General features: G+C 50.7%; 1 protein-coding gene across 1 annotated transcript in view; it reads left to right on the top strand.

Moving 5' to 3' along the window:
- Positions 1 to 1,588: 1,588 nt before the first annotated feature.
- Positions 1,589 to 23,729, top strand: part of GPR137B (G protein-coupled receptor 137B) — a 59,737-nt gene continuing 37,596 nt past the window's right edge. Inside the window, exon 1 of the mRNA XM_065922255.1 lies at positions 1,589 to 2,202. Coding sequence (XP_065778327.1) covers positions 1,834 to 2,202 — 369 coding nt within the window. The 5' untranslated portion in view covers positions 1,589 to 1,833. The remainder of the gene's footprint in view (positions 2,203 to 23,729) is intronic.

Genomic DNA, 23,729 nt, shown 5'->3' with positions numbered 1-23,729 from the left:
CCGACTGTTGTGACCCCATGGACTATAGCCTGCCAGGCTCCTTTGTCCATGGGGATTCTCCAGGCAAGAATACTAGAGCGGGTTGCCATTTCCTTCTCCAGGGGATCTTCGCCACCCAGGGGTAGAACCCAGGTCACCTGCATTGCAGATGGTCTCCTGCATTGCGGGCAGATTCTTTACCAACTGAGCCACCGGGGAAAGCTTATTCCTTGCACCCACCCTAATACTGAGACCCTGGTGATGCGGTTAGGAAAGACTTTCTGGAGGAAGTAACCAACCCCCTTACAGATGAATAGGATTTGGCCAGCTGTTGGAGTCAAGGGTGGAAAGGGTTTCCTTGGCAACAGTAGCTAAGAGGTGTTAACATTCATTAACACCTCTTAAGGGACAAGTCAGTGAGGTGAGCTAGGGTAGGAGTTTGGACTTTATCCTCAGAACAATGAGGGGCAAGCGAGAAAGGAAAAGGAGAGAGTAACTAGAAAAGGAGCTTGGCACCAAAGGCAACCTGATGAAGCACCGGAAACATACGAGCAGGGCGCAAGCCCTAAATAATTGGTTGGAAAAGCAGGGCTGGTCTATGTTCCACCGGGGCGGGGCCGGGAGGGGAGGACGCTGTTTTAATGAAAGAGAACACACGATTAGGAACAAAGTCGACTCTTAACTTGAGATGAAAAAATAAATCACAAGATATTACTGGAGTCTTGGAGACACCGGTCTCTTTCTTCTGTTTACCGAAATCGCTTGCCCAGGGCAGCGGCTTCCAGAGGGCAGCTTGGCGAGCGCTCTCTCCCACGGCACTCTACAACTCCAGCACCCCTAAGGTGATGCTACAGAGTCCCCCTGGGGATGTAAACTGAGTCTTGGCCTTCGAGGAGCGACTCCTCTGCCACTGCAAACCAGAGGGCTTGTCTGTCTGATGCGCAGACCGCGGGTTGCATCGGAATCAGAGGCGATCACCCCCACTCTGAGGTCCGGGGGGCTCCCTCCGGTGCCCCAGCTGCTTTCCCGGCAGGTGAGAGGTGAGCATCCCCACCCCGCCGCGGGAGCCCCGTGTGGGGCGCTCCCTGTGGATCTCCGGGAGGAAACAGCCCTGCTTACCACCGAGAGCAGGCGGCAGTCATAGGGACCATTCTTTTCCTCACTCGGCGTATACAAACCTGACCTCACAAACACAAACCCTGTCTTTGGCATTTCTGGATTTAGAAATAAACATCACTCCAGCATGAAAAAGTAAAAACGGCAGTCACTTCATCGCCACAGAGTCGTAAAGTTTTATTTTGAAAGTTAAAATCTTTTGGTAACGTTTGTCGTTGTTGAAATAAAATAACTTCTTGCTGCAAAACAACAAGTAACCATCAGCGGAGAGCGCGAAGCGCGGGGATCCGTGCGGTGGGCGACGCTGCAGCGGGTGGTTCTGGGGGGCTACAGGCGGGCGGCGCGCGCGGGGGCGCGCGGGGGCGCGCCGAGCAGGAGGGGCGCGGAGCGCGCGGGGCAGGGGGCGGGGCTCCGGGGGCCCGGCGGCCGGGCAGGGGGCGGGGCGGGCGGGGGGCGCGGCGCGGGGGCGGTGCTCGAGGGGGCGCGCGGGGCAGAGCCGGGGCGCGCGGGGCTGGCGGGCGCGCGGGGGCGGCGGGCGCGGCGCTGCCAATCGCAGACAAAGGCCGCCCCAGTGAATCATGTGGTGCTGGGGGAGGAAGTACGGCTTGTTTTCTTTCCTCCAGTCGCCGGGCTGCGGGTGGAGCGCGATGCGCGGAGACCCCCGCGGGGGTGGCGGCGGCGGCTGCGAGCCCAGATGAAGCCGGAGCGCCCGGGTCGCGCCGCAGCGCCCCTGGCCCGATGGAGGCCCAGCCGTGGGACCCCGTCCGTAACGACTCGCTGCCGCCCACGCTGACCCCGGCCGTGCCCCCCTACGTGAAGCTCGGCCTCACCATCGTCTACACCGTCTTCTACTCGCTGCTCTTCGTGTTCATCTACGTGCAGCTCTGGCTGGTGCTGCGCTACCGCCACAAGCGGCTCAGCTACCAGAGCGTCTTCCTCTTCCTCTGCCTCTTCTGGGCCTCCCTGCGGACCGTCCTCTTCTCCTTCTACTTCAGAGACTTCGTGGCGGCCAACGCGCTCAGCCCCTTCGTCTTCTGGCTGCTCTACTGCTTCCCCGTGTGCCTCCAGTTCTTCACCCTTACGCTGATGAACTTGTATTTCACGCAGGTGAGTCGCGGGAGGCCGCCCCCGCCGGCGGGAGACGCCTGGCGGGCGCTCACCTGGCGGGGGGCGATGGCAGCCGCGGGAGCGGGTCACAGAGCCTCGGGGCTAAGTGTGCGTGTGTGTGTGGCGGGGGGGGAAGCATTGATTCTGGGGTGGTCCGAGCCCTGTCCTACCTGCAGGCCTTTGTCCCAGGTAACGCCGTCTCATTCCCGAAGGCGGAAAAGGGGAAGGGAAAGGAGAGTGAGGGCTGGCGGCCACCCGTCATCCTCTGCCCGCAGGTCGGCAGCACTCAGCGCGCAGGGCGCGGCAGCATCTCCGTGCACACAGCAGACTCGGTACTGATGGGAGGTGTGCCCACCAAGGAGACTGGCACTCTAGTTTCCCCTCTGTCCCCTCTTCCCAAAGCATCTGACCACCAGCCTGGAAAAATCGCTGCCACCTTGGCCTCCAGATTGGGGCCAGACGCTGGCATTTTTTGAGGACAGAGTGGGACTGCCCTGATTTGGATGGAATGTTTGGAGCCTCCAGCATGGGAGCCCTGCTGAAGGGCAGCCTGCTCACTCATTCCACGGGATTGCTACACAGCCGTCGGGGTAGCACCCAGCTCCCGAGCTGGTGCCTCAAGAGCTCAGGGTTGCCCTGATCTCATCAGAGAGGCCCCGAGAAAGAGCCGTAAGTTTCCTGGCGCCCTTTTACAGGCACTGGGGAGTCTTTTTATGAGCAGATTGTTAATAAGTTAATGGGAGAACGTGCGAATTGACTTGGCCGCTGTGACGCTTGACTTAAGTGCAATAATTGGAAGTGTCTTGCAAAGAGCATGTTAAGTATTGTATGAAGGTGTAATAGTACAATACTGTCATCGGCATCATCATCTCTGCCTTCAATTAACTTTCCAAGCACTAAAATGTCCATTTTCACTAGGACCCTGTCCAGGGGGCAGGCCAGTGATGTCACCTGGTAAGGGGAGTTTAAGAACTGTCGCTTGGCTAGACGCTTAGTGCCAGCAAGCATTACATTCCTTTTATTAGTGTCCTTATTTATTAAAAGAAAATGCTGTTGGGGCTTCACCTTCCAATGCAGGGGGTGCAGGTTTGATCCCTGGTTGGGGAGCTAAGATTCCACATGCCTTGCAGCCAAAAATCCAAAACATAAAACAGAAGCAGTGTTGTAACAAAGTCAATAAAAACTTTAAAAGTGGTCCACATTCAAAAAAATCTTGAAAAAAAATGCTGTTGGAAAAAAGAAAAAAAAAAAAGGAAGAAAAGGTAAAATAAGAATTACTCTGGTGTAATGGGAGCCCCTGAATAATAATCTGGAGGAAACACTTTTGGCTAAAAACTAGCATAAGTAGCTATTGTAATTTTATCAAAAGGGATTTATAGATAAAGCAGTCTCCTCCGTCCAGTGTATCAACATATTTTCCAGCCCACAAGTCATGTATGTCATCTGTCCAAATACAACTTTTAAATACAAAAACCAGTTCAGGCAGTCAGCTACAGTGCAGACACTCTGACTCTCTTTTTTTTGGATCCAAAGCAGGTGATTCCAGGAAGATTCAGAAGTCAGGTATGTTGATGTTCCTTCAAGAACTGTGACAGTGGTCTGATTGCATGTTGTGATCAGGTCCCTTTTTGAGAAGAAAAAAGGACAGTTTAGAGCACGGCCATGGCTCTCTGGTAGTCACATGCAGATTTTGCCCTCAGAGCTGGATTAGGCGCAGAGCCACACATTTTCTGCACCATCTGCTGGTTGGCCAGTAAATGCTGAGTGAGGGAAAGAGTGACCAGGCCGACAGCCTCGCAAGCCGAGAGGCCACAAGCCACCGCCCTGGCTTCTTGATGACTCCCAGGTCTTGTTTTCTTTATATCTCCAGGGTGGCTGGCAGGAGGAGGTGGTACTGACTGCTGGCATCACAGACACCCTGGCAGACGAGCTGTTCCCTGGCTTCCTGGCAGTCTGATCCTTCCAGGGAGTTGTAAATGGGTCGCCCTTTGACTCCCAGCTCCAGCATCCCTCTCCCCCTGCCCCTCCCCCATGTCTTCTGTTAGGTCAGGTTCTTCAACCACTGGAATGGCCTGGGAGCATTAAGGATTACTGCGGCCTGAGCCCCCTCTCAGAGCGAGTAAACAGGTTTTGGAGGGTGGGGGATAGTGGCTAACAATGAAGAACCCTGTGCTGAGTGGTCTTATTTATTCTTTATTCTTATTTATTTATTCTTCCCAACTACCCTCTGAAGGAACGGTGGGTGGTGTCCCCATTTTTCAGAGGAGGGCCAGGGAGGTTATGTGTGACTCCCTCAGGGTCACATGGCCAGTGAGCCCTAGAGCCAGGAATCGCAGCCACGTCCGTGACATCAGAGTGCCAGGCTTATCCTTCATGGTACAGTATTTGAAACCTCTTACAGTGGGAAAGCATACCCTACTCTGAATGTCACATCGTGTCCTCTGGGAGCTTGGCATCCAGTTGAGGAGATGCCAAGTATACATCCAACACAGCTGAGTGATAAGTCAAGGGATTTAGGGGAGAGTATATTCCAGTTCCGAAGACTGCAGGAGATTGCTCTCTCCAGCTCCTGGTGGGACCGGTTCAGTCGTTAGCAGGCCCTGCGTCTGTGTGTCCGGCTCCGAGTGTCTGTGCTCTCCTTGAAGCCCCAGGCACTGAGTTGTTTCCAGCTCTGGGCCCTGCTGGGTCCAGCAGACTTCTGCTCAGCTCCTGCTGCTCTAGGAGTTTGCAGGGCCAGGGCTGGAGTGGAGACATTTACTCCAGAATCTGTTCTTCTAGCTCAGTGCTCATTTGCTTTTTAAAGGGGGCTTAGAAGGGGCAGGACCCTGAGACCTGGGGTAAACAGGAGTCTCTGTGCATGAGGTGTGGTAGACCCTCTGCCCACAGGCTGTACAGTAGAGGCACCAGGGCCAAGGCCGCCAGCTTCTGGGCCAGTGAAGTCCCCTGCGAGGCAGGTCTGTCTGTAGAACTGGGTTGGAGGGTCCTGGGTGGGTATGTCCCCCAGCTGTCCCCCCCTAGAATTTTGGGCCTGGACCTCCGACTCCTGGGGTTCCTGGGTGTGAAGGAGTGTGGCGGGCTCAGCTTCCCCCTGGTACAGCCTTGTCTTGAGCCCTGAGACAGATTCCTGCCATTACAGGCCAGTTTGAGGAAGGAAAAGAAGTGAACCCTCCTGTGGGAAAGAGGTGGTTTTACTAACGGACAGTGACGCAGGAGTCAGAACCCGCTATACCTTAAGAGTGTGGGTGCGAGGTTTCAGGGGCTTTCCTGTGGGTGTCTGAGGCTCTTGCTGGGGGCCAGGGAGTCATGGTGGGGGTTAGATCTCATGGTGGGTGTCTAGGGGTCATGGTGGGGGTTGGAATTCATGGTGGGGGTCTGGGGTCATGTTGGGTGTTGGAGCTCATGGTGGGAGTCTGGGGGTCAAGGTGGGGGTTGGAACTCATGGTGTAGGCCTAGGGGTCATGATGGGTGTTGCATCTCATTGTGGGATCCTAGGGGTCATGGTGGAGGTTAGAGTTCACGGTGAGGGCTTGGGACTTATGGTGGACCAGGGAGTCATGGTGGGCTTGCAAAGACCTGTGAATCAGGGGGCAGAGCCTAAGGAGCCAGCCCTCCTTGGGCTCTCTGGGCAGAGCTGGGTTACTGACCTGCTGTAGGACAAGGGTGGCCCTACTGCCCGCCCTCCAGGTTGGAGCAGGTTAAAGGAGGTGCCGTTGGCGCTGCATCCCTCATCCCCTCCTCTCCCTCAGTTGAGATGCTCTGTCTGCAGCTTTTAATAGCCAGAGCCCAGACTCTGGCCAAACTGCAGTCCTGAAGGTCAGGCCCCAGCACTGGCTCGGCCCTTCATTACCCACTGTGTCACTGAAATGACTTTTCCCTCCAACCTGCAACTTTCATGTTTGTCGAATGGCAGTGACACTGGGCCTTTCCTTGGGAAGAGGTTGGAAGTCATTGGTTCCTCACGGCTGCGGCTCCTGACCCCAAGAGCTGATGGGCCTGGGAGGTCCAGAAGCCCCACCTTCATTCTGCACACAGCCTACCGAGGCCTCAAGGATCCTGGTGACTTGTCCAGGGTCCCCGGCTAAGCACGCAGAGCCAGGAAGAGTGCCTGCTGGACACAACAACCCCCCCCCCACCTCCCCCGGCCCCTTAAAATGCATCCTGGTCCTTATCTCTGTTGACAGGAAACAAGGAGGCATCTGAAAATCTAATCCGGGGACCCTGTCTTCACCTCCACCAGGCCAAGGGAGGAGGCGGTGGTGACCTCAGGCCTAAGTGGATCTTGCTGTGGTTCTTGGCAATCCATTTCCTCAAGAACATTTACTGAATCTGTTGTGTGCCAGGCCCTCATCTAGGAGTTGTGAAGAGGGAAGCTTCTAGGCCTCTTGGTGATTATGAAGGAGTAAGAAGCTTAGGCACACACAGGGCAGGCGTTTGTTGGTCCCAAGGACTTTATTTCAGAACTGGGCCCACGCAGCCACACGGCAGGGAATCCTCACGTCTGCACCACGCTGTGGCCTCCTGGCCCCCGCACCGGCTCCCTGTGGCCGCTCAGTGGGCTCACAGCCGCCAGAGCTGTGTGTGTGGCGTGTATGTGTACACACGCACAGGTGCGTGAGATGTTTTCCTTATTAGCAGTCTACCATTTACCACCAGCAGGCCCCAGGAAGTCAACTCCTAATCTTACTGCTAAAAATCCCCCACCCCCAAAAAGCAGCCTTCTAATTTTACAGCCCAGGCTCCTCAGATCTTTCCTCGAAGCCCTCACCCTTTGTTCTCTCTCCCCTGACTCTTGGCTGCTTCTGTGTAGTAGGGCAGCAGCATCAGGGGAACCAAATTTCACACCTTTGGCATTTGTGGGAAAAGTTAGCCTCCTCTCAGCATATCTGAGGGGCTTCCCCAGTGGCTCAGCGGGTAAAGAATCCGCCTGCAATGCAGGAGACACAGCGGATGCAGGTTCGATCCCTGGCTCAGGAAGATCCCTTGGAGAAGGAAATGGCAACCCTCTCCAGTATTCTTGCCTGAAAAATCTCATGGACTGAGGAGCCTGGCAGGCTCCAATCCAAAGGGTCGCAGAGAGTCGGACATGCCTGAGAGATTAAACACACACACAGAGGCGGACGTGACTGAGAGCCTGAGTTTGGGGCTCCCACACCCTCACGCCTGTAGGGTTTTGCTGCATCTTTTTGCCTTCCTGACTTTCCCGCGGTCAAACAAGCAGGAACTAGCAGGTGGGCAGAAAGAGCACCGTCCTCAGGCTCTTGGTTGCTCAGGTGGGTTGTGCTGGCATGTCCAAGGCTGTGCCCTCCCCACCGGAGGGCTGTGCCATACCCCATTCTCCCGTCCCCAGAGCCATCAGCTCGGAGCTGCGGGGTGAAGCATCGAGGGGCGGGATGATCGGAGAGCCGCGTGGATGAAATTGACAGCCCCTCATCTGAATGACATCCCTCAGTCTTAGGTTTTTGAGAACGACACAGTATGTGATCCAAAATCCGCTGTCATCCCCCAATTTCTGATTGTCTTGCAGCTCCAGGGAGAGGAGAGAAGCCTCTCGGTTGTGGGTCTGACGGGTCGATTTTCTCCGGACGGATGGGCTTCGCACACAGTGCTGACCATCCCTGGCATGTATGCGCCCCCGGAGGTCTACAGAGGCTTGTAAATATTTCACTTTTGATTTCTCCCATGGCTGAAGTTTAGAGTCTGTTAATCTCTGAGGACAGATGACCCCGTGGTTTTACTCTTAGTGGCTCGTTTCCTTAAACTTGGGTGTGGAAAGCACAGGAAAGGAAGTTGTGATGGTGTCCACATCAATATTTTAGGCCTTATAGGTACACATGGTCTCTGTTGTGTAATTTTTTTTTTAAGACATCTCTTTAAAAAGATTGAAAAAAAAATGCTGTTTTAGGCTCATAGGCCCTAGGATAACAGATTGCAGGCTGAACTCAGTCCTTGGAACAAACTTCGGACAAGTCGAACGTGTATCACCTCGCTGTTTTGGGGGCAGGTCCTTCGGGCACTTTGGAAACAAGCTGTAACAGGCTATGGCTTCTCGTCTCCTGGTTACAGAGTGTCATTTCCTCAGCGAACACATCAGTCACCTGTCTGCAGGTGTCTGGGATCAGAGACAGCTGGATTTGTGCCCTGAGGGGCCGCAGACTGTAGGGGAAGACAGACACAAACAGAGCCGCATGCCACCCACGGCACCCAGAGAGGGTCCTCTCCCCACCTGCGGAGCGGGGGGAGACACAGGTGAGGGGCCTTGGGCTGGACGTCTTATGATGTCCTCCGCTCCCCACCTTCTATTGACAGACCCACCAATCAAGCTACATAGTGTGTTAAACACAGGGTAAATGTCTACTGGGCTGAAATCAGCTCCCTGGCCTACTCCCTGCCTCATATGCCCTCCCCCGGCTTCCCAGACCTAAGAGATGCCAGAGGTCGCGCTGCCCATCAGGTGATGTGACGGTCCGTGGTGGTGTGGGACCACGAGCGGACAGTGAGGCACGTGGGCTGAATGGGAGCCTGGCTAGCCCCTGAACCCCCATCCTGAGTCGTGCAGTCTGCGGACATGAATTTGTAGATCATTTCATTCACTCGACAAGTGATTGGGGTGGCATTCCTGTGCCGTAAAATTAACCCTTCTAATATGTACGACTCAGCGTGGCCCATTTTTATGCAATGGTCACTGCTGTCCAGTTCCAGAACGTTTTTGTCACTCCAGAAACAGCCTCTGTGCTCATTCAGCAGTCAGTCCACTTTTCCCACTCACCCCAGCCCCCTCTGTCTGCCCTGGATGTGCATGCGTGCGTGCATGCTAAGTCGCTTCAGTTGTGTTCGACTCTGCGACCCTGTGGACTGTAGTCTGCCAGGCTTCTCTGTCCACGGGATTCTCCAGGCAAGAATCCTGGGGCGGGTTGCCATGCCCTCCTCCAGGGGATCTTCCTGAATCGGGGTTCAAACCTGGGTCTCTTATGTCTCCCGCATTGGCAGGCAGGATCTTTGCCACTAGCGCCACCTGGGAGGCCCCCTGTTCTGGATACTTCATATCCAGAACATACACCAAGTGGCCTTTTGTGTCTGGCTTCTCTCACTTAGCACGATGTTTTCAGGGTTCGTCCGCGTCATAGTGTGGGTCACTGGCTCCTTCCTTTTTAGGGCTGGATGGTATGCCGCCGTAAGCATCTTCCACAGTTGGCTTATGTGCTGATCCTTGGAGGGACGCTTACCACATTCTTCTGAGGCCTGTTATTCCCTGCAGGCTAGGCAGACCGGGTGATGGTCACATGTGGTTCCCACCTTCAGGGACTTGGCGTTGAGTGGGGAGTACAGGCCACGTAAGCTCTGTCTCTCTGGTGCCAGCGGCCCCCGTGACTCAGTGACAGTCCTCACGGCGGTGACACCGTGAGTGAGATGTTTCCCAGGGAGGGTTGGGGCCTTGATTCACTCCGTCATCTCTGTAATTCTGCCTGCAGGACACAGGCTTGACAAAGAACAGGTGGCTTTGCTACTTGTTGTCATGTTTAGTCGCTAAGTCATGTCTGACTCTTCTGCAGCCCCGTGGACTGTGGCCCGCCAGGCTCCTCTCTCCATGGGGTTTCCCAGACAGGAATCCTGGAGTGGGTTGCCATATTCTTCTCCAGGGGATCTTCCCAACCTGGGGACCAAACCAGCATGTGCACTGGCGCTGGGGAAGCCCCTTGCTACTATTAGTGTAAGTCAAATCCTTTTACCCTCCTTTGTTCATGGCAGCTTCCTGGGATCCAGGCCACCGCCAGGGGTGCAAAGGTGGGAGGGCTGGCCCTGACTCTCGGGGCCCCTGTGAATGGTGTCAACCCTCCCATAACACACTGCTCTTCGCAGGGTTGGTGGCACTCGTTGCTTCCTCTTGAATCGTCCCTACTTGGGTTGGGATGTTCTCAGTTCCCTTCCTTGCTTCTTTTTTTAATTTTTATTTTCAAATTTTTTTGGCCATGCCACATGGCATGTGGGATCTTGGTTCCCCAACCAGGGTTTGAACCCACACGCCCCTGCATTGGAAGCACAGAGTCTTAACCACTGGGCCACCAGAGAAGTTCCCCTTTATTGCTTCTGATGGGATGTGAGTTTGTCCCCCTCCGCCGTGGTCGCTGTCGTGTGTGTCCCTGCCTGGTGTCCCGCAGTGAGTTGAGGGCAGCCTAGCTGCAGACCTGTGTCTCGCTCACATGAGCAATTTCTGTCACCACATTCCTTCTCTTGGAGGGGGTCCCACTGGCAGTTCTCTGGGCAGGATACTGGAGCATCCTCTGACCCTAAGTCTGCTTGGCTCTTACAACAGAACACTGCAGACTGGGACAGCTTCAACACCAGATGTTTCTTTTCTTTTTCTTCTTCTTTTTTTTTTTTTAATCATCAATCCATTGCTTTCTTTTTTAATTTTCATTTTATATCGGAGTACAGCTGATTTACAATGTCATGTCAGTTTCAGGTCTACAGCACAGTGTTTCAGTTACACATATACATGTATCTATTCTTCTTCACGTTCTTTTCCCATTTAAGTTATTACAGAATGTTGAATAGAGTTCTCTGTGCTATGCAGTAGGTCCTTGTTAGTTTCCTGTTTTATTTATAGTGGTATGTATATGTTAATCCCAAACTCCTCTAATTTCTCTCTCTCCTCCCAACCTTTCCCCTTGGGTAACCATAGGTTTGTTTTCTAAATCAGTTAGTCTGTTTCCATTTTGTAAATAAGTTCTTTTCTATCTCTTTTTAATTTAAATTCCACATATAAGTGAGGTCATATATTTGTCTTTATCTGTCTGACTCAGTGTGATCATCTCTAGGCCCATCCATGTTGCTGCAAATGGCATTATTTCATTCTTTTTTATGATTGAGGAGTACTCCGTTGTATATATATATCACATCTTCTTTATCCATTCATTTGTCGATGGACGTTTAGGTTACTTCCATGTCTTAGCAATGGGGTATGTGTATCTTTTTTAATTGTTTTTTTTTTTTTTTCCAGACATATGCCCAGGAATGGGATTGCTGGGTCATATGATAGCTCTGTTTTTAGTTTTTACGGAACCTCCATACTGTTTACCATATGGAGTATGGTAAACATACTCCATATGCACCGACTTACATTCCCAGCAGCAGTGTAGGGGCATTCCCTTTTCTCCACCCTCTCTCAGCATTTATTGTTCGTAGACTTTTTGATAGTCGTCCAAGGACGGGGTGTCAGCAGGGTCAGGTTCTAGCAACGGCCTCTTCCTGCCTGTGAACAGCTGACCTCTCATCATGTCCTCACATGGTGGAGAGCAGAGAGGGGGCTCCTTGAGTTCCTTTTGATAAGAGCACAAATCCCACCTGTGAAGGCTCCGCTCGCGTGACCTCAGTGCTCAGAGCCCTCACCTCCTAACACCATCACCCTGGGGGTTAGGATTTCAACTTGTGAATTAATGGGGGATGCAAAGTTCAAAATAAATACCACCCTGCTCCCAGGAAGGACAAGAGAATTCTCAGAATTCTCCTGCCTTCTGAGGCAGAAAGTTATTTTCTGCAGGAAAAAAAATAAACTTGAGGCTTCTTCACTGTTAACCTGTTTTGTAGTTATACATCATTTGCTTCGAGGATCGGGGTCCAGTGGTGAGACAGCACGATGCTGCTGTAGCCACACCAGAACCTTCTTCCTAGAGCCGGGGGGTCTGGCTGGCTGGTAACCCATTTAGGCTTCCGGGTGGAGAAATGTATCCCACTCTGCAATGATGTGTCACCTTATTTAAGCACATTTAGAACAATTATGGGCAGGGCCCTGGCTGGTAAACTGAGCTGGGATGGTGGCAGGAGCAATTCAGAAACATATAACCATGATGGTACCTCGCGTGGCCACAGCCCTTCCCATTTATGAGTCCAGGGAGGGAGATGTGTGCCAGGAAGGCTCGTGGGTCTTGTTCCGTCTCCACCCGCACCAGTGAGGGGACCCGGGGAAGCCCTAGGGGTGGCTGGCCCCACATCCCTTCCCTCCTCCGCAGCAGTTTGGGCCCATCCCCAGCTGAAGCAAGACTGCCAGTCCCTGTGGGGCTGCCCTCTTGAGAAGCTTGCGTCACAGTTTGAAAAGCAGAAGTCCCCGGGATGAACTCTGGTTCTGACCCCCTTATCTTACGGGAAGCACTGAGGCCCGGGAAGGTAGAGAGAGTTTCTCAGGGCCGAGAAGAAAAGCAGTCTCAGGGAATTCCTGGAAGTCCAGTGGTTAGGACTCAGGGCTTTGACTGCTGAGAGCCCCGGTTCAGTCCCCGGTTGGGGAACTCAGATGCAGTAAGCCAAGTGCAGCCAGCAACAAAGATGGCAAGTTCAGGGCAGTCTGGCCAGCCCCACACCTGGACACAGATGTTCGGGCGGCAAGAGAGGCCACTGGGAAAAGCAGGGCAACTGAAGGCCAGGCTTGGTGCTGTGTTAGGGGACTTTGAGGCTGTTTGGACGAGCGTACCCTTCAAGGCCTTGAGATGGTCACCAGCCCTCATGGGTGGTGCCTGCGGGCCTGACTTGGCCACTGTGGAGCCATGAGCTTGCAGGGCTGCCTGGAGGGTGTTGCGCGGGTAGACGGAGCCGCGGTTCAGTTGATGGGGACAGGGAGGCTCTGGTGCGCCGCTGGGGCAGGGCTGGAGGAGAGGGGAGCTTGGCTGAACCACTGGGAACTAGAGGAGAGACGCTTTCAGGAAGGGAGGGGGCAGGTGGAGATGCCTTCTCCACTGAGACCTCGTCCCTTCATCATTTATGGGAGGGCCCTGAGAGGAGTTGGGGGTAGGTATGAGGCTGAGCTCCTGCCTGCTTGGGGCTCCCAGGCTGACTGGGGGGGTAGGGTGCAGAGGTGCATGAGCCTAAGGAGGGCTGTCGGGGACTGGCTCAGCTGGACAGGACAGGACTGGGCAGGGAAGCTCTCAGGAGGGCGGATGAAGGCTGAGGATGCTCCCAGGGAGTTCTGGGCTTTACTGAGGTTCAGAGAAGAGGCAGCGTCGTTGTTGATCCCAAGGTCACATGTGAAACCTGCATTCTCAGTCGTGGCCGACTATCTGTGACCCCATGGACTGTAGCCCTCCAGGCTCCTCTGTCCACAGGATTCTTCAGGAAGAATACTGGAGTGGGTTGCCATTTCCTCCTCCAGGGCATCTTCCCGACCCAGAGATCAAACCCCTGTCTCCTGCATTGGCATGTGAGTTCTTCACCACTGAGCCACCTGAGAAGCCCCTCACATGTGAAAGCAGCTTGCCTAAGGGGCCTCTGTGTCCCAGCGGTCAGTGTGAGACTGGGCAGTGAGCAGGACTCGCTCCTTGAGCCCTGCACTTGCCAAGTTCAAAGGCAGGAGGTGACAGGGTGAAGACCTGACCTTGGGAGCTAGTCAGCTCCCTGGGGGCTGTCACACCCAGCCAGGTGGGGACACAGACCATGCCTTGGCTCCTGGCTGCTGCACCCAGAATGTCATGACGTGGACAGCATACACCTTTTTCTATCATGGGATTCCATGGCTTTAAAAAATTTTTTTTTAATTTTATTGATTTACAATTTTGTTTTAGTTGTTGGTAGGAATGCAAACTGGTACAGCCACTATGAAGAACAGTGTGGAGATTCCGTAAAAAGCTGGGACTAGAACTGCCATGTGACCCAGCAATCCCAACGCTGGGCATACACCCCAAGAAAGTTAGAATTGAAAGAGACACATGTACCCCAGTGTTCATTGTAACACTATTTACAATAGCTAAGACATGGAAACAACCTAGATGTCCATTGGCAGATGAATGGATAAGGAAGTTGTGGTACATATATACAATGGAATATTACTTAGCTATAAAAAGGAATGCATTTGAGTCATTTCTAATGAGGTGGATGAACCTGATGCCATTATACGGAGTGAAGTAAGTCAGAAAGAGAAAGACAAATACTGTATATTAACACATATATATAGAATTTAGAAAGACAGTACCAACGATCCTACATGAAGGGCAGCAAAGGAGACACAGACGTAAAGAGCAGACTTTTGGACTCAGTGGGAGAAGGCACGGGTGGGATGATTTGAGAGAATAGCATTGAAACGTGTTCATTAATATATGTAAAATAGATGACCAGTGCAAGTTCGATGCATGAAGCACTCAAAACCGGTGCTCTGGAAAAACCCAGAGGGATAGGGTGGGGAGGGAGATGGGAGTGGGGTTCAGAAATGGGCGGAGGACGTATGTATAGCTGTGGCTGGTTCATGTTGATGTATGGCAAAAGCCATCACAATATTATAAAGTAATTATTCTCCAATTAAAATGAATTAATTAAAAAAAATGTGTTTCGGGTTTACAGCAAACTGATTGCATTTTACATATATCTATTCTTTTTCAAATTCTTTTCCCATTTAGGTTATCACAGAATACTGAGTAGAGTTCCCTCTGCTATGTCATAGGTCTCTGGTGGTTGTCTGTTTCATATGTCTCATGGCTTTAAACACATGGCCAGTGTCTGCAGACTTAGAGATGTCACCCCTGCCATTGTGGTCTCAGAGAGGAGACCTGAAATGCTGGACCCATCTTGCTCTTCAGGGATTGCTACAGAAAGGGAGATAACTACATTTGGATTCAGCAGGTTCCAGAAATGAACAAAATGCAGGTTGATCCACCCTGCTCTGGTGAAGGAGGATGCTCAGCATGTGGAAACACAGACTAATGACTGTCAGCCAGGGAGCCCGGGGCCTCAGGCTTTGCATAATTTCCCCAATATATCAGGAAGTGGGCAGCGCAGAGGAATCACGCGCACACATGGTGAATGTGTCAGTGGCTCCCAGCCTCCTTCAGTGTGAAAATGCCTTTTATGGTCAAGAGAGCGTTTATGATCACAGTTTGGTAGTTGTGCGCTTAGACTCGTGGTTTGAGAGCAAGAGCCGGAACCAATAATAATCAGATCAGCAGAGGCCACGCACGTAAACACTGAGAGGGTGTCTGATAGGTGAGTGCACTGTGTGAGTTCTCCTCATCCTCAGAGACACCTATGAGATGGGCACTGTTATTAGTTTCATTTTACAGGTGAGGCTCTTGAAGCACAGAGAGGTTAGGTAACTTTTCTAAAGTCACACAGTTGATCCCTGGTAGAGCCAGGATTCAAGCCCAGGAAAACCAGCTCCAGAGTCCACACTTTTTTAACATTTTTTTTTTCTTTGGTGTGTGTGTTTGCTTAGTCACTCAGTCATATCTGACTCTTTGCCATGGCGACCCCGTCGACTATAGTCTGTCAGACTCCTCTGTCCATGGAATTTTCCGGGCAAGGATACTAGAGTGTGCCGCCATTTCCTTCTCCAGGGTAGCTACCTGACCCCCGGGTCGAACCTGGGTCTCCCACGTCGAAGGTGGATTCTTCACCATCTGAGTCACCAGGGAAGCCCCTTTTAAGTTTTATGTATATCTAAATATATCCTGCATGGATTGCAGGATCTTAGTTCCCTGACCAGGGATCAATCCTGGGCCCTGTCTGTGAGCTGAGTCCTAACCGCTGGAGTTACGAGGGAATTCCCACAGTCTTAACAGTCCTTAGATGTCTCTCTGCTGAAATGGACACACATCTGTGACCTACAGACAGTGGGATACCGCTCGTAGTGAGAACACGTGAAGGAGAGCCACGTGTTTCGGCATCGATACATTGCAAACTCCTCATGACAGGTGAACAGACAAGTTGCAGAAGGGGATAGAAAGCATTGATTCTAAGTGAGACACCATGCAAGACCGGATGTGTATTATTTATCCTCTTAAAAGTGGGAGCCTGCTGGCTCTCAGAACACCCGAGTCAGGTGGACATTCTCTCTGTTCTGTGGGATCAGAGCCAAGGAGAGAGATGCTGGGGGCTTCAACGGTGTGTTTTCTTTTTTAATTAGAAATAAAATTCAGGACTTCTCTGGAAACCCAGTGGTTAAGACTTCACCTTCCAATGTAGGGAGTGTGGGTTCAATCCCTGGTTGGGGAGCCAAGATCCCACATGCCTCATGGCCAAAAAACACCAAAAACATAAAACAGACACAGTATTGTAACAAATTCAATAAAGATTTAAAAAATGGTCTACATCAAAATAAAATCTTTAAAAAAATAAATGCCCTGGAGCAAACAGAACAGTGTCAAAGGAACTGAACTTCATGGTAGGTTCAAGAGTTTGGGTTAGGTTATTTCTTTGTGTAGGTGACATGGTTTATAGTAAAGTTTAAACCTACCATAAATGTGTAACATTTTCAAACGAATTTGCATACATACACTTAACAATAGTATGGGGGTGGCAGAGATTGGTTTAGACATGGGTCTGTGTTTGGTGCACATAGGATTGCAGACCCTCTCAGTTGCTCTGAGACTCTCCAGGGGCCTTAGCCCCCTGGTAGGATCACAGATGTAGGACCAAGAGTCCAGCCTGAGCCTGGGGTCTGAAGCCTGTTCAGGGTGGGAAGATTGCAAAGTGTCCACCTACCTGTTTGCTTCTAAGGGGAGAGCCCTTCAGGAGGTGGTGGCACCGAAATGGAAACTCTCTTGACATGGGTTGTGCCTTGGGGAGGGGGGCGGGGGCTGAACTTTGTAATGCAAAGTGGCTACCTAGAGAAATTGTGAATCACGCACAGGTCTGGAGGCATAGTGCTTCATTGAGCCATCACAGCCGCTGCCTCTGGGGACAGAAGAGGTTACTTTTGTTTAGTTTCGCTTAATGCACAAGGGACGCTGTCATCCGCACAGGAAAGAGCCTCAGACCTTCCTGCCAGAAAACAGCCAGTATGACCTGAGAAGAAATTACTGTGAAGCAGCAAAGGCCAGCTGGGGTTGGTAGGAGGAAAAGGCAGGCAGGCAGAACTTCAAAGGATGGGAATAGAATCAGTGAGGCGGACAGGGGCTGTGATTTATGAGGGGAGGGAGGCCCAGGGCTGCGGCTGCTTCTGGAATCTTTGTGCTTCTGTCAAGAGAGTACGTCATAGGCTGTGGCTCTCTGGGCCCTCCTGCGTCATCTGAGAGGTGATGGGAAGGGCCTGAGGTTGCCAAGAGGGCACAGAGCCTGCATCTGGTTGAAGGGCTGGTGGGGGAGAAAGGAGAGTGGGGGGTGGCTGGGAACAGAGGTGTGCTGTCCCCCACCCACCCCAGCCTCCTTCAGGCCAACTTGGGGGTGATCTTTCTGCTTCCCCAAACCTGAATTAAATCTTCAGAATGTCACTTGACTTTCCTGTCATGGGCATCTGTTATAGGTAGGACTTTTAAAGGCCATGGAAATGATGCTGAGACCAACAGGCATCTGTGAGAGGAAGATGCATTATTCCCACCACAGGATGGGAGTTTCCATGGAAACTGCTCCTCAGCTCCTCTCTGTCCTCTGCATCCCAGCCTCCCGCCTCTCCCTCCCTCTGCTCTGTAATCCCGGGGCTGTACTGCTGATCTTAAACCTGGTCCTAGTGCCCTTGAATAATCTCTCTTTCATTTCACAAAGACATCTTTAAAGAGTAGCTGACGCTCTAGAATAGACTCCCCACTCCCACTTCCTCCTTCCTCCTTCCGTCCAGCATTCCCCACTTCCTCCTGCAGGCGTGTTCCCATCTGCCAGAGCCAGGCCCAGCTCTCTGCAGTTATCCTGTCCCTTTTCTGGGCTGCATCCAGCACCCTGATGGTCCTGCACCTGGGTTTCCTTCTCCCCATTTGCCCACCCATGTGCTGCTCCCCCGCCCCTCTGCTGCCTGCCTCTTTCCTGCCTTTCTGCTGCTTTATGTTGATTGAGACAAATTCACACTCTATACAGTTCCCCATTTAAAGTTGAATGTTCACAGACTTGTACGGCCATCACCACCATCGGTTTCAGAACATTTAAAAAAAAAGTTGAAGTATTGTTGATTTACAAAGTTGTGTTGATTTCTGCTGTACAGCAAAGTGGCTCAGTTATGCACACACACACACACTCATATACATACATATACACACACACACATACATACACTCTTTTGTATTCATTTCCATCATGGTTTATTCCAGGATGTTGAATGTAGTTCCCTGTCTATACAGCAGAATCTTGTTTATCCATTCTAAATGTAATAGTTTGTACCTGCTAACCTCAAACTCCCAGTCCATCCCTTCCACCCCTTCCCCCTTGGCAACCCAAAGTCTGTTCTCTATGTCTTTGAGTCTGTTTTGTTTCATAAAAGTTCATAACACTTTTTGTCACCCTCAGAAGAAACCCTGGAACCCTTGGCAGTCACCCCATTTCTCCCCAAGCCCCCAGACCCAGGCATCCCCTCGACTACATTCCGTCTTCGATTTCCATATAAACACCCACCTCTGTTTTCACAAACTTCTCTCTGAACCGCTAGTCTGGTCCTTTGACTCTGGTCCCCTTCCACCCCCACCCCCGACCTTGAAGCACAGCTCTGATTTGTGATCATGTCGATTCTACTGAAGACCTTCTGTGATCTCTTACCAGGGGCATGCACCTGCCTTAACTGACTTCAGGCTGCTGCCTCCTTCCTCACCTGGACTCGCATCCCAGCCTTGCCTGCTGTCCCCCTGACCCATCCCAGGGAGTCCAGGTTCCCCTCAGACAGCCTCATCTCCCCATAATCTCACTTTCTTACACTTCACAGCTCCTCACATCACCTCGTATCTCGTCATGTCTCTTCACACCTCGTCACATCACCTCACACCTCCACACATCTCCTCATACTTTCTCACGTCTCCTCACACCTCCTCATGTCTCCTCACACCTCCTCACATCATCTCACACCCCACACTTCCACACATCTCCTCACACCTCCTCATGTCTCCTCACACCTCCTCATGTCTCCTCACACCACCTCACACCCCACACCTCCACACATCTCCTCACACCTCTTCATGTCTCCTCTCACCTCCTCACATTTCCTCAGGTTTCCTCACACCACCTCACATCATCTCACTCCCCACACCTCCACACATCTCTTCATGCCTCCTCACACCTCCTCATGTCTCCTCATACCACCTCGAATCGCCTCACACCTTTCACCTCCACACATCTCCTACCTCTTCCCAAGTCTTCACACCTCCTTATACCTCTTCAGGTCTCCTTACACCTCTTCACGTCTCCTCTCACCTCCTCAAATCTCCTTACAACTTCTCATGTCTCCTCTCACCTCCTCACATTTCCTCAGGTTTCCTCACATCACCTCACACTTCCTCACATCTTCTTACGTCTCCTTATACCTCCTCACACCATGTCTGTCTCTGGTTGTGAGTTTGTCGAGGTCAGGAACCAGCCTTTCTGTCTTTTCTTAATTGTTAATCTCAGATTTGGTGCTCAGTGTCAGTTGATCTACCACAAATACCACCAGTCTGAGTGTGGGGAGAATTGGAGTTTTTATCTGGTCTCACTTGTTCCCCAGCCCTTCTGATGGTCCCTGTCATCCTACCCTCCCATTATGTGGGTCTGGTTTTACAGGGAGCAGCCTGAGCTCACATTGTCGGTAGCAGTAGCTGTAAAGTATGGAGGAATAGTTCATCCTTATCTGCCCCCTCCCTCAGGAACCCTGTCCCCTTCCTCGCCAGTTCCTGCGGAGGTCAGCAGGAGCCAGCGCAGACTCTAGGAGATGGGCAGCCCCATAAGAGAGCTGGAGTCAGCCCAGGAGGGTTAGCTCTGCTTCTGAGCACTAATCAATCTTTAATGAAATTCCCTGGAGCATAGACAGGAAGAGGGGAGGGATGAGTAGGAGAGTTTGGATTTTCTTTTTTAAAAACTTTGTCCAGACATTTATGTACTTCATTTAATGAGGGCAAAAGTTAAATATATACTATGTGAGTTTCAAATGCCAGGAATTTAAATACAGCTTTAAGGAACTTAGGTTTAAGGGTTAACTTGAAGGACAGGGCAGAGTTTTTAATTTTTTAAGTACAGCTTGAAAAGGCCCAGTTGAATTCGAGGCATAAACATTTTTTAATTAAAGTTTTTTTTTTTAAGTTTTTAATAATTAATTTTTTAGCTGTGCTGCACAGCATGTGAGAGCTTAGTTCCCTGAGCAGGGATCAAACCCGTGCCCCCTGCAATGGAAGTGCACGGTTTTAATCACAGGGCTACCAGGCAAGTCCCAAGACATAAACATTTGCTTCTTGAACAGCATGGGTCCGCTTTGATGTGGATTTTTTTCTGCAGTAGATACTACAGAACTACACCATCTCCTGTTGATTGAATCCATAGATACATAGAAGCTGTCTTTACACTGAGGGCCCATGATGAATTCTACTCAGATTTTTCACCTGGGTAGACGGTGGGTGCTCCTAATTCCTTTGTTGTTCAGGGGTCAACAGTAATTGTCACAAACTACAAAGAGTGGACAGAGCTTTTGCAAATCATGGTAGAGGCTTTTATTTTGAGGTCATTATCTGTCGCCTTTGCTTTTAGCTTCAAGAGGGTCCAACAGTTTATTAATACTGTGTATCAGATGGTGCCCTTAGTAATGACGTTTCTCCTTCAGGCAGGGATGTGGATTTTAAGAGGGTATGAGCTGTGGGGTTCCCCCATCTTTTTACAAGGTGGGGCGCTGGGTCCCTTTTGCGGAAGAACGCTTGTCCTGGGGGCCCCTTGTTCCCACTGCCTTGGTTGGTTGGTGTCTGTGTTCATGGGGTTGAAGGCTGAGTGTGGTTTAAAGTTATCATTGTTTCCTGTCTGTTGTGGCGATAGTGATGATGATGATTGCAATTATTAAGGCTGCAGTGAACGTTCTACCCAGGTTTAGTGCCTTAAAGGCAGTGTTTCCCAAACTCTCTTTCCTGTAACACTCTTTAGGCACATCTTCAGTGGCCAGATATCTTTGGAAAACTGCTGCATACTGTGCATTTCCCTTGAAGATTTACAATGTAGAGCCAAGCCTTTTAAAGGCTCTGGGAATTCCTGCAGGGAAAAGCTGGGTAGCCTAGCAGGGTCTAAATTTGTTTCCTAATATGACCTGTTTTTCTAGTCACCCTTGTGATTTCCCAGTTACGTAGGTGCACCTTGAGAAGCCCAACCTCAGAGTCATTTCTTAAAAGGAGAATTGTGGGGGCAAAGCATGTGATGGTTTATAAAGTCCGAGCCCCGGCCCAGATATCTGATGGTCATGGCTGGGAACCCTTTGCCGTGTTCCAGGAAGGAGCCTCTGGGGTCCAGGCTGTCCTCCCATGCCTGACTGTCTTCCAGTTCATGCCCCATCCAGCTGTGGGAAGTAAACAAATGACTTTTGTTCTGTTTATAGAGGAGGATGATGTGCAGGTGGGCTGTGCTTTTGGTTGGGAGGACTCAGCTGGTTCTGCCCCCAAGACCCAGTACTGGCCAAGTGGTGGCAGGGAGCTGGGCACCCGCTGGGCCGTGAGTTGACTCCGATCCACACGTGTGCCCTTGTGCCATCCTGGTGGGACCAGGAGCCGTCTCTGTGAGATGAGCAGGATGAGCCGCTGTGCCCACCACAAGACTGAGCCTCTGACCTGCAGATCAGCCTCCTGTGCGCCGACCACCTGAGTCCACAGCCTTTATGGGTTACATCTCCTCTTGTCCTTTGCCCTGTCCAGGTCTTGCCTTGCCAGGAGGACCATAAGCCTGTTGAAGGCAGAATGGGTCAAATTTTTCTTTCATCCCCGACAGCACTTTGCACAGAGCTGAGTCCATAGCATAGAACCCACAGGTGGGTGGTTCTCAGGAGCCTGGCAGTGGCCCTGGTATGAGTCAGCTGAGTTACCTGCCACTGAGTAAGCACCCCCAAAGTGTATTAAAACATTATTTGTGTATTCCCTTGGTAAGTTCAGACACTTTAAAAAGATACTGTAGTTTCAATATCATATGACATCACTTATATGTAGTCTAAAAAAAAAAAGACACAATTTCACTTATTTTCAAAACAGAATAGACTCACAGGCATAGAAAGCTATGGTTACTGAAGACATGGGGATAAATTAGGCATTAGCAGGGATTAACAGATACAAGTACTATGTATAAAATAGGTAAACAATAAGGACCTACTGTATAGCACAGGGAACTGTGTTCACAATCTTGTGATACCTGTAATGTAAAAGAATCTGAAAAAGAATATATATATATGTGTGTGTGTTTGTGTGTGGATGGTGACTGCAGCCATGAAATTAAAACATGCCTGCTCCTTGGAAGAAAAGCTATGACAAACCTAGACAGTGACACATGTGTGTGAATAACTGAATCACTGTTGTACACCTGAAACTAACAGGAAATTTGTAAATTAGATATACTTCAATTTTTAAAAGTGGTTTAAAAATGTTGTAGTTTCATCTCCTCACCCTGATATCTGTGAAGAATTCTCTTGATTATTTAAAAGCAAGGTCCTCAAGTACTATGTACTATGTAAAAGTACTAATAGCGTTTTTCTGAGAACATTGTTATATGTTGCATGGGTCAGGATTTTATTTTGTAACAGAACTTGGGAGTCACTTACTAATCTATGCCTTATTCCTAAGAGAGGTTGTTTTTATAACATTTCTCTTTATGGACTGAAGAGAAATACCAGAGGTGATGTGACGTGCCTAAAATCCCATGGGAGCTTGTCAGAGAAAGCTGAGCTAGGGGTCTGTTTGACTTAAGGGCGATGTACTCACGTCATCTCTTTGTGTTATCACTGGGCACTTTATTTACGATGTGAACTGCTATTTCCTACCTCCTTCCAAAAAGGATTTAGGACATTGATAAAACTCATGTCAGAAACAAAATGATTCTTCTGTAAGTCTGGAATGCTCCCCTGTGACAATCTGAAATGTGTTTTAAAAAGTGAGGTGTAGGTTTGCTTATTGGAGAGTCTATATGAATATTTGCAGTCCCTTCTCCCCCAGATGTGGATTCTGCAGATTAGAGTTCTTGATTGGTGGCACTTCAGGGTAAGTTTGAGGCTTGGGGAGGGGGTCCCACCCTTGGTTGGTGGCACGTTAGGGTAAGTTTGGGGCTTGGGGAGGGGGTCCTGCCCATGGACTCGGAGCGTCTCCTGATCTCCGTGCTTGGCATTCCTACCTGGACTCTTGCTGTCACCTAATTACTGTGATCACCTATTTCAGTGTGTTTGAAATGAATGATCACAAAGCTGTTTAAGAGTATTGGGTCAAGGATTTCCCTGGTGGGCCAGTGGTTAAGACTCTGTGCTTCCACTGCAGGGGGCTCAGGTTCGATCTCTGGTCAGGAAACTAAGATCCCACATGTAGTGCAGCAAAAAAAAATAAAGATGCATAGGATTTCTGCTGGCCCGATGGGGAGAGGGCATTCTAAGCAATAAACCATAGGTGGTTCAAAAAACACAAAAAAAACCCTATTTGATATTTGGCTATCTTTAAAAGTAAGAAAAGGATATTAGGTCAGGCAATTTAATCTCTTTAATATTTCCTAAAAGGTAGTCCTTGGGTTGGGCTTTCCAGGTGGCACTGTGGTAAAGAATCTACCTGCCAATGCAGGCAAGAGACTCAGTTTCCATCCCTGGGTTGGGAAGATCCCCTGGAGAAGGAAATGGCAACTCCAGTATTCTTACCTGGAAAATTCCATGGTCAGAGGACTCTGGTAGGCTA

The sequence above is a fragment of the Muntiacus reevesi genome, chromosome 2 (genome assembly GCF_963930625.1).
Source record: "Muntiacus reevesi chromosome 2, mMunRee1.1, whole genome shotgun sequence".
Lineage (NCBI taxonomy): Eukaryota > Metazoa > Chordata > Mammalia > Artiodactyla > Cervidae > Muntiacus > Muntiacus reevesi.
The sequence above is the reverse complement of the archived record's forward strand: the minus strand, read 5'-3'. Positions and strand labels throughout refer to the sequence as shown.